Below are 15,749 nucleotides of genomic sequence, written 5' to 3' on the forward strand. Positions count from 1 at the left end.
TTTCTTTTATTACATTGTTTGCAATAAAATGTGATTTTCTAGTGAAATAAAAACCGATAATTTCACTCCTCTAATGTCATACAACTTTATATTTTATATTCATATTCAACAAATGCAAGGATTTTTACAAAAGAAAATCTTTTTTTTTTCAATTATGTTTTTGTTATATTTAAATAGTACTTCTAACTTAGTTTTTTTTTTCTACTTTTACTGCCTAAATAAGCAATTTGATATACACTTGCTTTACCTTTAAAATCCTATGAAGTTTTACTAAATTTGTCTTATTAGTCAGGGATACTATAGAAAATCATTGCATTTTTTTCAATGTTTGTGTGAGTATCCTTCAAATGAACTTTTAATGGAAGTATACCCTAGAATCAGGGAATGTAATATCCTCATAAACAATTGTTATCCAAACCATGACAATTGGTACCCATGAATAATAAATACATCCACATTATATATGTGTTAAGACAGGTTTTTACTTTTTTAGCTTCTTTCATCATCCACCATTCATATCCTCTGTAGTAATTCTCATCCCAGCTGTTGTGCATATGTGACGCTTCACTGCCTTCTGTAAGAAGATTATGACAGTCATTCTAGGGTTTGTCTGACATTGTAAAAAGTCTGATTAAATATGGTTAAATCTAGTGAAATGTGGTTCCTTACAGGACCAAAGCCCAATAAGAGTTTGAACATCATTTTGTCTATCAATTGCCTAGTAAAAAATTGCTTGGTCCTTAAAGATTGAATATGAACAGGACCAAATGTCCAATAAAAATCTGAGAACTTTGGAAACACTGGTATTGCCATGACATTGGCAATACATTTGATAAAATTTTCAGTATAATATTATGTAATGGATCAAATACGAAAGTTACATTGTCTTATGACAAATTTGTCCGTGGACTGTTTTGGGTTTTCTGTTTAGATGGTTTTGATGCTTACAAAAATTTATGTATTTTGATTCCAGGACTTTCGGACTCAATGTGACTCAATAAAAGTTTTTTTTTCATACTCATGAGTCATATTCATGATTCAATGTTATCAAATGTTCTGCATACATTAATTCACTGCTGTATACATTATTTCACTGTTACCTTTTTGTTCTGTATACATTAGTTTAGTGTTAATATTGTTTTGTTTTATTCTGTATACATTAGTTCAGTGTCATAGTTTTATTTTGTATACATTAGTTCAGCGTCATAGTTTTATTCTATATACATAAGTTCAGTGTCATCGTTCTATTCTGCATACATTAGTTCAGTGTTATTGTTTTGTTCTGTATACATTACCGTAGTTCAGTGTTATTGTTTTGTTCTGTATACATTAGTTCAGTGTTATCATTTTGTTCTGTATACATTAGTTCATTGTCATTGTTTTGTTCTGTATACATTAGTTCAGTGTTATTGTTTTGTTCTGTATACATTAGTTTAGTGTAACTGTTTTGTTTTATTCTGCATACATTAGGTCAGTGACATCCTTTTATTTTGTATACATTAGTTCATTGTCATTGTTTTGTTCTGTATACATTAGTTCATTGTCATTGTTTTGTTCTGTTTACATTAGTTCAGTGTTATTGTTTTGTTCTGCATACATTAGTTCAGTGTTATCGTTTTGTTCAGTATACATTAGTTCATTGTCATTGTTTTGTTCTGTATACATTAGTTCAGTGTTATTGTTTTGTTCTGTATACATTATTTCACTGTTACCTTTTTGTTCTGTATACATTAGTTTAGTGTTAATATTGTTTTGTTTTATTTTGTATACATTAGTTCAGCGTCATAGTTTTATTCTATATACATTAGTTCAGTGTCATCGTTCTATTCTGCATACATTAGTTCAGTATTATTGTTTTGTTCTGTATACATTAGTTCAGTGTTATTGTTTTGTTCTGTATACATTAGTTCAGTGTTATCATTTTGTTCTGTATACATTAGTTCATTGTCATTGTTTTGTTCTGTTTACATTAGTTCAGTGTTATTGTTTTGTTCTGTATACATTAGTTCAGTGTTATCGTTTTGTTCAGTATACATTAGTTCATTGTCATTGTTTTGTTCTGTATACATTAGTTCAGTGTTATTGTTTTGTTCTGTATACATTAGTTCAGTGTTATCGTTTTGTTCTGTATACATTAGTTCATTGTCATTGTTTTGTTCTGTATACATTAGTTCAGTGTTATTGTTTTGTTCTGTATACATTAGTTCAGTGTTATTGTGTTGTTCAGTATACATTAGTTCATTGTCATTGTTTTGTTCTGTATACATTAGTTCAGTGTTATCGTTTTGTTCTGTATACATAAGTTCATTGTCATTGTTTTGTTCTGTATACATTAGTTCAGTGTTATTGTTTTGTTCTGTATACATTAGTTCAGTGTTATCCTTTTGTTCTGTATACATTAGTTCATTGTCATTGTTTTGTTCTGTATACATTAGTTCAGTGTTATTGTTTTGTTCTGTATACATTAGTTTAGTGTAATTGTTTTGTTCTGTATACATTAGTTCAGTGTCATTGTTTTGTTCTGTATACATTAGTCCAGTGTTAATCTTTTATTCTGTATACCTTAGTTCAGTGTCAATGTTTTGTTCTGTATACATTAGTTCAGTGTCATTGTTTTGTTCTGTATACATTATAGTTCAGTGTCATTGTTTTATTCTGTATACATTAGTTCAGTGTCATTGTTTTATTCTGTATACATTAGTTCAGTGTCATTGTTTTGTTCTGTATACATTAGTTCAGTGTCATCTTTTTATTCTGTATACATTAGTTCATTGTCATTGTTTTGTTCTGTATACATTAGTTCAGTGTTAATGTTTATTCTGTATACATTAGTTCAGTGTCAATGTTTTGTTCTGTATACATTAGTTCAGTGTCATTGTTTTGTTCTGTATACATTAGTTCAGTGTCATTGTTTTATTCTGTATACATTAGTTCAGTGTCATTGTTTTATTCTGTATACATTAGTTCAGTGTCAGTGTTTTGTTTTGTATACATTAGTTCAGTGTTACCTTTTTGTTATGTATACATTAGTTCTGTGTTAACTTTTGTTCTGTATACATTAGTTCAGTGTTTATATTGTTTTGTTTTATTCTGTATACATTAGTTCAGTGTCAATGTTTTATTCTGTATACATTAGTTCATTGTCATTGTTTTGTTCTGCATACATTAGTTCATTGTCATCATTTTATTCTGTATACATTAGTTCATTGTCATTGTTTTGTATACATTAGTTCAGTGTCATCTTTTTATTCTGTATACATTAGTTCAGTGTTAATGTTTTGTTCTGTATTCATTAGTTTAGTGTCATCGTTTTGTTCTGTATACATTGGTTCAGTGTCATTGTTTTATTCTGTATACATTAGTTCAGTGTCATCATTTTGTTATGTATACATTAGTTAGGTGTTATCTTTTGTTCTGTAAACATGAGTTCACTGTTATCGTTTTGTTCTGTATACACTAGTTTGGTATTATCCATTTGTTCTGTATACACTAGTTCAGTGCAATCAAATGAATCCTAGCTATGATGTTTCACTCTGTAACTCTAGTGAACACAGTTTTTTAACAATTTAATTAAATTTTTTGAAATTTTAACACCTTCAAAAGACATTTTTTTTTAGATTGAGGAAGTTTTTGTTTATAGACATTTAGTGGGATAATAAAGTTTGAATTTTTAACATCATAAGGCGACATTTTTTTTTTAAGTAGATTTTTTTGTTTATTGATCAACAGTTTACATCAAAACTCAAGCTGGAGATTATCTTGATGTAACATTAATGAGCTTAAAAAAACATGATAAAAACATTGAATTGTTCATCAATCTGACAGAAAAACTAACCTCCACTTTGAGAGTCACCTCCAATCTCTACTTTCAGAATTTGCAAACTTGCTCCAAAGTTTGGCTGAAATAAAAACACCAAAAGATTTCAATATCAGTAAAATATCATGGTCAATAGATAACCTTTTAAAAAATAAATGGGGAATGTGTCCATGGGACACAGATGATGCCCCCGCTTGCATACAACGTTAAAAAGGGACATAACTCAAGAACGGTAAAAGTGATGCTACGCAAATTCGTACTTGATCTGATTTTTGTGGTAATAAGCATTGTGTATAAGATTCATAACATTTGGTTGATGCAAACTTTTAAGTTAAGAGAACGGAAATGTAAAATTTAGCAATTTTTTCATTTGTAAAGGGGCATAGCTCTAAAACTGTAAAAGTGACACCACCAAAATTCAAACTTGATCTGTGTTTTGTGGTAATAAGCATTATGTATAAGTTTCATAACATTTGGTTGAGGCAAACTAAAGTTAGAGAATGGAAACCAATTTCGGGACGTACAGACGGACAGACAGACGGACAGACAGACAAGGGTAAAACTTAATGCCCCCTCTGTTACGGCGGTGGCATAAAAAGGTGGAATATTCAATAATTGTAAGCAATCACCAGCTGTAATCACACTTTCAATTTTTAATTTAATCTGTCTTTCAAGGATTATTATTAAGGGAGTTAAGTCATGTAATGAGATAAGCTATATAAGTTATGCATTTTTAATATGCAGTTTCATAAGAAGTAAGTTCCCCAGGTTGATCATTAATCTCTAATCTTTTTAAGCTGGTTTTGTACAAACTTGTCATGTGCAAAATCTGTATGTTATTATATGTAAAAATATCTTTCTTTGTACCATTAACTTGGTTTTATAAGAAATAAATAATCTAGAATCTAGAATCTAAAAATGAAAGGAAATGTGGGTATCTTCTTATATCTATATACAATGTACCTTAATGAAACAGTAATGCTGAATAAAAAACAATCAAAAGACATCTAGAGTTTTATCAATTTAAAAGTAAGAAGATGTGGCATGATTGCCAATGAGACAACTATCCACCAGAGACCAAATGATGTAGAAGTTAACACCTATAGGTCACCGTACGGCTTTCAACAATGAGCAAAACACATACAAAACAATTTTGTTGTCTTTGCTTTTGGTTTAATGTTTCAGCATAAATTAGCTTGCTTCCCATTTAAATTGTTACACATTTTGTCATGATGCCAGGGCCTTTTATGGCATACAATTAGTTAGCTTATTGGTTTTGCTCATTGTTGAAGGTTGTATGGACGGGGTTGTTTTATTGCCTTTTAAATAAGTTTTTAAATCAATAAAATAATACATCAGCCATGGTCTTAAGGAAGGTCTGAGTTCTTTTTTATAGACGGTCTGAGTTGTCCTTGGGGTGAGCTATCTAATACTCTGTTGTGACTGGTTTTTGTTGTAGAGTAAGGGAAGAGTACCAGTAGAGTGGGAACAGTGTCAAGATACATAAATTTCTTCCAAAAGCATTAATATTTTATGAAATATGATGAATTTTTGCATTATTTCATGTGTATGAGCAAAAATTTCCCCATTTAATTGAAAGAATTGTGAAATAAATTTATTTTTGATGATCATTGTCAAAAGATTGTAAGAGTAGGTATTATAGTAATTTTCAATATATATGTACACTTGACTAAGCAATGAAAATAGTATGCAACAGATAAGTCAAGTGCTCCTTCATTTTGAGTAAACACATGCAGATGAAGCATTGTGCAATACAAAGTCCCCTAAAACTGATGAGTAAGATGTCAAAATCAAATTTATCTTACCTTAAACAAATAATCCAGTATTTCATCTCTTAGTTTGGTTGGATAGTGTCTAACTAGTAATGATGTTGCCTATAAAAATAAAAAGAAGAAAGTTTATTATTCAGAAAATGTAATGTTTCTGTAGTAATATTCTATAAAAGAAGTGTATCATCCACATAAATGTCTTAAAACAAAACCATATATGTTTTCACTAAGTTTAGGCAGGAAACAGAGTTTTCACTAGACTTCTTTTACAGAGTAACTGTAAATAGATATAAGAAGATGTGGTATGAGTGCCAATGAGACAACTCTCCATCCAAGTCAAAATTTATAAGCCATTATAGGTCAAAGTACGGTCTTCAACACGGAGCCTTGGCTCACACCGAACAGCAAGCTATAAAGGGCCCCAAAAATTACTAGTGTAAAACCATTCAAACAGAAAAACCGACGGCCTAATCTATATAAAAAACGAGAAACGAGAAACACTTATGAACCACATCAACAAACGACAACTACTGAACATCTGATTCCTGACTTAGGACAGGTGCAAACAATTGCAGCGGGTTTAAATGTTTTAATGGTACCAAACCTTCACCCTTTTCCTGAAACAATAGTGTAACATCACAACATAGAAAGACACACTATAAAATATCAACTGAAATGGCTTAACTCAATCAAAGGACATATTAACACCAGTGAACATACATGTAAGTGTAGTTAAAATATATTTATAAAGAACATTGGTTATTTGGAGTACCAATTAAGAGATCTTCAACTAGATTGTACTTCATTTTGTACATAGGTAAATCATATATGGAGTGCCAGGACTGTCATAATCTCAAAATTTCATAAATTTCCCATCAACACTAAATTTAAGATACAACAAACATAACAAAAGACAACAGAACATGATCATATGTCAGGGTTTCACTTGATTCTTTAGATCTCCATCCTCTTTCCTTAATGTTAGCCTTTTCCTCCACATTCCCCTTTCCTCTATATTGACACCTTTTTTTTTAATATTAAGCATACTTTATTAATCATCACCTGTTACATAAACCCTAAGTTGTCCAGGGAAGCAACTAAGGGGACCACGCATTATTACAGTCTCATTTGTCGGAGAAAATGCAAATGAGAATAAATGTAGATAGTGCATATCATATAGTTATAAAGGGACATAACTGAAGAACAGTAAAATTGACGCTACCCAAATTTGAACTTGATCTGAGTTTTGTGGTAATAAGCATTGTGTGTAAGTCTCATAATATTTGGTTGAGGCTAACTTAAGTAGAGAACAGAAACTAAAAATTCATCAATTTTTCTATTTGTAAACACGCATAACTCTAGAACGGTTGTGTATAAGTTTTATAACATTTGGTTGAGACAAACTAAAGTTAGAGAAATGAAACGAAAAATTCAGCAATTTTTATGTTTATAAAGGGACATAACTCAAGAATGGTAAAAGTGACGCCACCAAATTTCGTACTTAATCTGTATTATGTAGTAATAAGCATTGTGTATAAGTTTCATAACATTTAGTTGAGGCAAACTAAAGTTGGAAAACGGAAACAAAAAATTTGTACTTGATCTTAGTTTTGTGGTAATGAATATTGTGTATAGGTTTCATAATGTTTGGTTGGGACAAACTTAAGTTACAGAATGGAAACTAAAAATTTTGCAATCTTTCGATTTATAAAGGGGCATAACTCAATAATGGTTAAAGTGACACTACCCAAATTCAACTTGATCTGTGTTTTATCAGTGGAAGTCAAAATTAAACATTGCATTGTATAAAGCATTGATTGTAGTTGATTCAACTATAATCATGGACAAAGGAAGATAACTCCAATTTTAAAAATAAATTGATATTGAGAAGAAAATAAAAATTTTGCAATTTTTCCATTTCTAAAGGGGCATTACTCTAGAACGGTTAAAGTGACGCCACCAAAATTCAAACTTGATCTGTGTTTTGTGGTAATAAGCATTGTGTATAAGTTTCATAACATTTGGTTGAGGCAAACTAAAATTAGAGAACAGAAACGAAAAATTCAGCATTTTTTCCATTTGTAAAGGGGCATAACTCTAGAACAGTAAAAGTGACGCCACCAAAATTCAAACTTGATCTGTGTTTTGTGGTAATGAGCATTGTGTATAAGTTTCATAACATTTAATTGAGGCAAACTAAAGTTGGAGAACGGAAACCAATTTTGGGACGTACGTACGTACGTAGGTTTGTACGTACGTACGTACAGACGAACAACGGTAAAACTTAATGCCCCCTCTATTAGGTGTAATACCACCATTGATTTTCCCCTATTAGTCTTTGTTAAATTTGCACTTTTCAAAAAATTGTGCAGAATTTATCTGTGTTTCAAATAAAGAAATACTTGGCATGAGTAAAGTTTTATCCTGTCCAGTACTATAGAAAAAAATTCACATAACATTTCATTGCATATAAGAAAATAACCATCACTGGAAGTTAACCAATCAAATTTCCCCCCTTTCTTAACCTGTGTACAAGCTTTAGTAACCATGTAACCTCAAGTTTCCAAAATATTCTATAGAAACCCCAAATAAAAAAATAATGGTGCTTTGAAATACCCAAGATATATGTTTATGACCCAGAAATGTTTTACTGCAATGAAATGTAGGATCAATTACCTACAACTGTCAAATTCAAGGGAATATTTTTTTTCGACCTATTTTCGTATGCAACCGGATGTGACGTACTATGATTTGGTGGTATTACACCTGCTACGGCGGGGGCATAAAAAAAAAAAATTATCATTTATCTATATATTTATTCATTACGCCATATATATTGACACCTTTTGTTACCTCCCCCTTTCCTCTATAATGATGCCTTTTCACATCTCACCCTTTCCTCTATATTGACGCCTATTGAGACCACTCCCTTTCCTATCCTTTCCTATCGACATCTCACCCATTCCTCCATAATGATGCCTTTTAATGACTCTACTTTCCTCCCTAATGACACCTTCTGTCAACTCCACCTTTACTGGCTACCCTTTCCTCCATACTTAAACCTTCTGACACCTCACACTTTCCTCCATACTGACATCTTTTGACACCTCACCCTTTCCTCCATACTGACACCTTTTGACACCTCACCGTTTCCTCCATACTGACACCTTTTGACACCTCACCGTTTCCTCCATACTGACACCTTTTGACACCTCACCCTTTCCTCCATACTGACACCTTTTGACACCTCACCCTTTCCTCCGTACTGACACCTTTTGACACCTCACCCTTTCCTCTGTACTGACACCTTTTGACACCTCACCCTTTCCTCCATACTGACACCTTTTGACACCTCACCCTTTCCTCCAAACTGACACCTTTTGACACCTAACCCTTACCTCCAAAATGATGCCTTTTGACATCTCACCCTTTCCTCCATACTAACACCTTTTGACACCTTCCCCTTTCCTCCATAATGAAGCATTTTGACACCTCCCCTTTCCTCCATAATGATGCCTTTTGACACCTCCACTTTTCCCCATAATGACATTTTTTAATGACTCTCCCTTTCCTCCATAATGACACCTTTTGACGACTCCCTCTTTACTCCATAATAATGCCCCCTTTACTCCATTATAAGGACTGTGTGTGGCACCTCTGTTTAGAGTTTTGCCTTTGAAAAATCTGTATCAGACTTCAGCAAATTTGAATCCAATATAAAAATATAAACTGAGGAATATCTGACATGAATTTCCTTGATGAATTAATTTTCTTTGACAACACAACAGAAGGAGATTTAAAAAGTATAACTGAGTGGACAGTATCAAATGAAATTCAGGTGTTTGATTATTTTACAGTAGGAGATTTATACAGTATAACTGATAGGACAGTATCAAATGAAATTCAGGCGTTTGTTTATTTTACATGAACCATTGTCTGCAGTGATGATAAAAAAATGCCAATCAAAATCCTTTCTTTTTTTTTTTAATCTTTTCATATATTTTTTAATCTTTTCATATATATGTCTAGTGGATACTAGGCCTTAAAATGTATCCATCTGCATAGGTTTGTCTATTCTCGAATAATTTTTGAGGTGTAAAAACAGCCTTTTTGTCTATTTGTAGTGATGAACCTTAACCCTACAGAAGATAATAAAACAAACTAACGACTGAATTTCATTAGATACAGTCCACTCATTTACACAATTTAAATCATCTATTGATCTGCAGATATACAGGTGTGAATCCAGGATTTGATGGTAGGGGGGCAGTCCAGAAAATTTGAAGTTAGAGGACCATATTTTGACAGAAAATTGGCTGTAATTTTACCTATAAATTACACATTTTTATCTTTTAATAAGGGAAGGCATCTGAATCTGCCCCTGGATATCTATTGTCTCTCTATCGTCCAATCAATCAATGCAATTTACTATATTATGACATCTAAGGCACATCTCATACTTTTGCGAAGAATAATTCAATTTTAGCATATTTTGTGGATATCAACAACGGTATCTCAAAACGTTTCCAGAAGCCTTAGATAATGGATATCAGGTAGATTGCATAATAAAATTGAAAATGGGAATGGGGAATGTGTCAAACAGACAACAACCTGACAAAAGAGCAGAAAACAGCCCAAGGCCACCAATGGGTCTACAACACAGCGAGAAAATCCTGCACCCGTAGGCGGGCTTCAGCCGGCCCCTTAACAAAAATGTGTACTAGTTCAGTGAAAATGGACGTCACACTTAACTCCGAAAACATATAATAGAACTAAAATTAAAAAAAACATACAAGACTAACAAAGGCCAGAGGTTCCTGACTTGGGACAGGCGCAAAAATGCCACTATAAAACTAATTTTTCAGTAATACAGAGATTTCTTTCGTTAAAGTCAAAAACATTGGTACATACACGAGCGAATCGAACAAGTTGAGATATATAAACACCATAAGATGTGTATATATGCAGACTTCATGAAAGCCTTCAACAAAGTATCACACAGGAGACTCGTTAAGAAAATTCAAAAATTTGGGATAACTAATCCAATCTTAGACTGGATTTCAGATTTTCTAAAATAAAGAAAACAAAGATTTTCAGTGAAAGGTGAAACCTCTGACTGGAAGGAGGTAACATCAGGAATATCCCCAAGGTTCAGTATTAGGCCCCCTGTTATTTGTTTTTTACATAAATGACCTGCCAGACTGTGTTAACTCAGATGCCTACTTATTTGCTGATGACACTTAATTTTCAGGATCATAGAAGATAAAACTGACCAAGATATACTACAAAATGATTTAAAGCAGTTAGAAAAAATGGAGTGATAGTGAAATACATAGCTCATGAAATTCCACCCTGAAAAATGTAAATATATTAATACAAGTAGAACTGCAATGGACAATAGCACAATATACAACCTACAAATGTATTAGGTCAAAAGATTAGCAGATGCAAAGAAGAGAAGGATATAGGTGTGGTCATAGATGAAAATCTATCATTTGACAAACATATATATGTGAAAGTAAATACGGCCAATTTAATTTTTGCTGCACTAAGAAGATCTTTTAAAAATCTAAATGCTTTATAAATTTTCCTTCCACTATAAATAACATTTGTGAGAACACACATGACTATACTAGCTCAGTATGGGCACCTTTTGAAAAGAAATATATAGATAAAATCGAGAATGTACAAAAAAGAGAGACACGACAGATACCAGGTTTCAACAAATTAAGTTACCCAGAAAGATTGAAGAAGTTTAGGTTACTGACGCTATCATATGGAAGAGTCAGAGGGGACATGATTGAGACATATAAGATACTAAATGGAAAATATGATCCAGTAACAATATAAAGTAAGGAGATGTGGTATGATTGCCAATGAGACAACTATCCACCAAAGTTCAAATGAAGTGGATGTAAGCAATTATAGGCAACCGTACGGCCTTCAACAATGAAAAAAACCCATACCGTTTGGTCGGCTGTAACAGGCCCCGACATGAAAATATGAAACAATTCAATTGAGAAAACTAATGGCCTAATTTATAACAAAACAGTTTACGAAAAAACAAATATGACAGACATGAACCAACGACAACCACTGAACTACAGGCTCCTGACTTGGGATAGGCACATAGAGAATGTGGCGGGGTTAGACATGTTTGTGAGCGCTGAACCTCCTCCTAACCTGGGACAGTGGTGTAACAGTACAACATAAGAACACACTATAAAAGTCAGTTGAAAAAGGCTTAACTCATCAGATGGATACAAATAGAAAAATACATCTAACAAAAACACAAAGTGGACGTGGACGGGTACTTATACATCCCAAAAACAAAAAGACACTAAGTGCAGATCTGAGAGTACTCGCAGTTACTGACAGCTAGTTCAAAGCCAATAACAACTAATGAAAATAAAATGCTCTGCTGGGGCGCAGCTTGATACGACCGCAGAGGTCGAACCCTGAACAGTTGGGGCAAGTATGGACACAACATTCAAGCTTGATACAGCACTGAATTTGGATTGTAATTAAATATTTGACACAGCATAGGTTTCTCACACAGAATGAAAGTGGTCTAAGAACTTAAAAATTTTTAATTTACCAATTCAAACCATATCATTATTATTTGCTTTTATATATAAATCAGAAATAACCAATTTAAAATGGAAAATTTTAAAGAAAAAAAAGGAAAAAAAAAATCCCCCCCAATTTTTTGAACCCCCTTATGATTCATCACCCCCAAACTCAATCCCAGCTTTCCCTTTGTGATATGGTACCTTGCAGTACAATTTCAGAGAGATCCATACACTTGAACACAAGTTATTGTCTGGAAACTAGAAAAAATGCTTGTTTTTTGGCCCCTTTTTGGCCCCAAATTCCTAAACATTTAGGGCAATTACCCCCAAACTCAAACCCAGCTTTCCCTTTGTGATATGGAACCTTGCAGTACAATTTCATAAAGATCCATACACTTACACACAAGTAATTGTCCTGAAACTAGAAAAATGCTTGTTTCTTTGCCCTTTTATGGCCCCTAATTACTAAAATTTTGAAGGAATTACCCCCAAAATCAATCCCAGCCTTCCCTTTGTGGTATGGTACCTTGCAGTACAATTTCAGAGAGATCCATACATTTGAACACATGTTATTGTCTGGAAACTAGAAAAATGCTTATTTTTTGCCCCTTTTTGGCCCCTTATTCCTAAATTTTTTGAGCAATTACCCCCAAACTCAATTCCATCTTTCCCTTTGTGATATGGAACCTTGTAGTACAATTTCATAAAGATCCATACACTTACACACAAGTTATTGTCATGAAACTAGAAAAATGCTTGTTTTTTGCCCCTTTTTGGCCCCTAATTCCTAAAATTTGGAGGCAATTACCCCCAAAATCAATCCCAGCATTCCCTTTGTGATATGGAACCTTGTGATACAATGTCAGAGAGATCCATACACTTACACACAAGTTATTGTCATGAAACTAGAAAAATGCTTGTTTTTTGCCCCTTTTTGGCCCCTAATTCCTAAAATTTGGCGGCAATTACCCCCAAAATCAATCCCAGCATTCCCTTTGTGATGTGGATCCTTGTGGTACAATGTCAGAGAGATCCATACACTTACACACAAGTTATGTCTGGAAGTTACAAAAATGCTTATTTTTGGCCCCTTTTTGGCCCCTAATCCCTTAACTGTGGGTACCAAACCCCCCAAAATCAATCCCCACCTTCCTTTTGTGGTATTGAACCTTATGGTAAAATTTCATTGAGATCCATTCCCTTAAACTAAAGTTAGAGTGCGAAAACCAATGTGTCTTCGGACGACGACGACTGACGACGATGACGACGACGACAACGCCAACGTCATACCAATATACGACTACAAAAATTTTTTGGCGGTCGTATAAAAATCATGTATCTAAGACTAAAATAGCAATCTATACACATCCAACATCCATGACATCCAATGGATTTAGTGTTAAGATGTCATTAACATGATTAACAGTCAGAGAAAAACATGACCTTGTGCAATGCCAAACTATAAGTATCGACAGATTGTAGTACCGTGAAAGTACATATGTATAATATTTAGTATGGTTTTAATTTACTGATAACAAAATCAATATTTACACCATTAAAAACAATATTCAAAGATTTAATTACACTTACAGTGTTGAATAGGTAACCTTTTAGAATAAGTTTATTTAAAGGATTGATAAGTTTACCCGGATCGTATCTAAATTTCCAGGCTCAGTAAAATTCAGGATGTGCTATTCCATTTGAAATTAGTTTTCTACAGGTACAGCCAAACTTGCAGACCAAATCTTTGTATCTATGAAAGAATTTAGTAAAGGTTTTAAGTAATTTGTGGAAACGAAATCCCTGACTTAATAATTTACTAGTAATACATAGATTACGCTGATTAAAATCCAAAAAGTCACTACAAACACGAGCATAGCAAACGAGTTGGGATATATAAACACCGTAAGACGCTGCCAAAGGAACATCACCGTCCAAAAAGGGAAAATTAACAATAGGGAAAGAAAAATCATCCCTTTTGTCGTAAATTTTTGTGTAAAGTTTCTGGTGTAATACTGAAATATCTAAATCTAGGAAAGGACAGTTATTGCTGTTGATATTAGATTTATTTAAAGTAAGTTCCTTTGGGTAAATTTCAGCAGTATAGGTAAAGAATTCTTGAAAACGAAAAAATATCATCAAGATAATGGTAAGTGTTGTTGAATTTATCAATAAAATGGAATTTAGACGGTTCTTTACTGAGATTGGCCATAAACTGTGATTCATAACAGTAAAGGAACAAGTCTGCTATTAAAGGGGCACAATTGGTGCCCATAGGAATACCTACAATCTGTTGATAAACTTTATTGCCGAAACATACATAAAAGTACATTTCTCAAATTAATACCAAACACAGAAAATAGACATAGCACAAGAGTTAATAGTCACAAAATCATTCATCAGCGATTTAAAACAAGTATGAGGAAAAATAGCTTTGCAGTAAAAATCGCCAAAATATGGAACAAGCTACCAGATAAATGTATAAAAGCTCCATCAATAAACACTTTTAAGAATAGACTGGATAAGCACTGGAAATACGAAGAAATCTATTATTCTGATTATCTAACCGGAAGCAGCAACAGAAATTATAGAGACCAAAACTTAATAGACCTTATCGCTATTTGGGAATCTGCGACGCTTGACCCGAGAATCTGCGACACTTGAACTATTGATGTCATACAACAATCACTTTTCCATTGTTGCGTCAGACATTTTCTTTTGTGACGTCAAAATTTTACGGAAACCTTTGTGATGTCCAGTAATGGCGGACAAATAGGGATAAGGTGTATATATGAGTCTGGTGAAGAGGAACCATGAAAGAGGGACGAAAGATACCAGAGGGACAGTCAAACTCATAGGTCGAAAACAAACTGACAACGCCATGGCCAAAAATAAAAAGACAAACTGACAAATAATAGTACAGATGACACAACATAGAAAACTAAAGACTAAGCACCACGAACCCCACCAAAAACTGTGGGTGATCTCAGGTGCTCTGGAAGGATAAGCAGATCCTGCTCCACATGTGGAACCCTTCGTGTTGCTTATGTTATTACAAATCCAGTAAATAGTGTAATTCGGTAAGTCACATTCGTGAAAAGGGAAGGGTATTGTAGTTACGACATAAGGAACATATCCGATATCATCTATGAAACGGTTATTCCATAACGGTCAACCAACTCAGGATAGCGTCCATAAAATTTATGAAGGGATGAGGATCCTATACAAAGTAAGAATGCACAGGTTTGGCTGTAAAAAAGTTTGGATTTTTTTGTGGGGGGTAAATACGGCTATATTTGTCGATGCCTTTTGATTAACGTTAAACCTGTTAAAAGTATTTTTTTCTATTCTCCGCGATATGTTTTCGCCGTCAACTCCCCTTTTTTCGCGCGAAATAATTTCCAAATTCTATCGAATTTTTACCTACCCCTCCACCACTGATTGCACCAATACCATCAAATCGTCTACCATAACCTTGTGAATCATCTACCTCATAATCTATAATTTGTGAATAGCAGTTCTTAAATAAAACAAGCATAAACAATTTTGTAAACATTTTTCAACGTTAGG

At 33.2% G+C, this 15,749-nt stretch overlaps 1 protein-coding gene across 8 annotated transcripts in view; it reads right to left on the reverse strand.

Moving 5' to 3' along the window:
• The window catches only part of LOC127709336 (galactocerebrosidase-like), a 34,185-nt gene extending 18,436 nt beyond the window's left edge, over nucleotides 1-15,749 (reverse strand). For all 8 annotated transcript variants that reach the window (XM_052214799.1, XM_052214807.1, XM_052214802.1 and 5 more), the window contains exons 1-4: nucleotides 15,607-15,749; nucleotides 5,644-5,712; nucleotides 3,836-3,899; nucleotides 486-574 (exon numbers count right to left, since the gene is read on the reverse strand). In XM_052214799.1, the coding sequence (XP_052070759.1) occupies nucleotides 486-574; nucleotides 3,836-3,899; nucleotides 5,644-5,712; nucleotides 15,607-15,735 (351 nt within the window). In that variant the 5' untranslated portion in view covers nucleotides 15,736-15,749. The remainder of the gene's footprint in view (nucleotides 1-485; nucleotides 575-3,835; nucleotides 3,900-5,643; nucleotides 5,713-15,606) is intronic.

This window comes from Mytilus californianus, unplaced genomic scaffold (genome assembly GCF_021869535.1).
Source record: "Mytilus californianus isolate M0D057914Y unplaced genomic scaffold, xbMytCali1.0.p SCAF_7, whole genome shotgun sequence".
NCBI classification, from domain to species: Eukaryota; Metazoa; Mollusca; class Bivalvia; order Mytilida; family Mytilidae; genus Mytilus; species Mytilus californianus.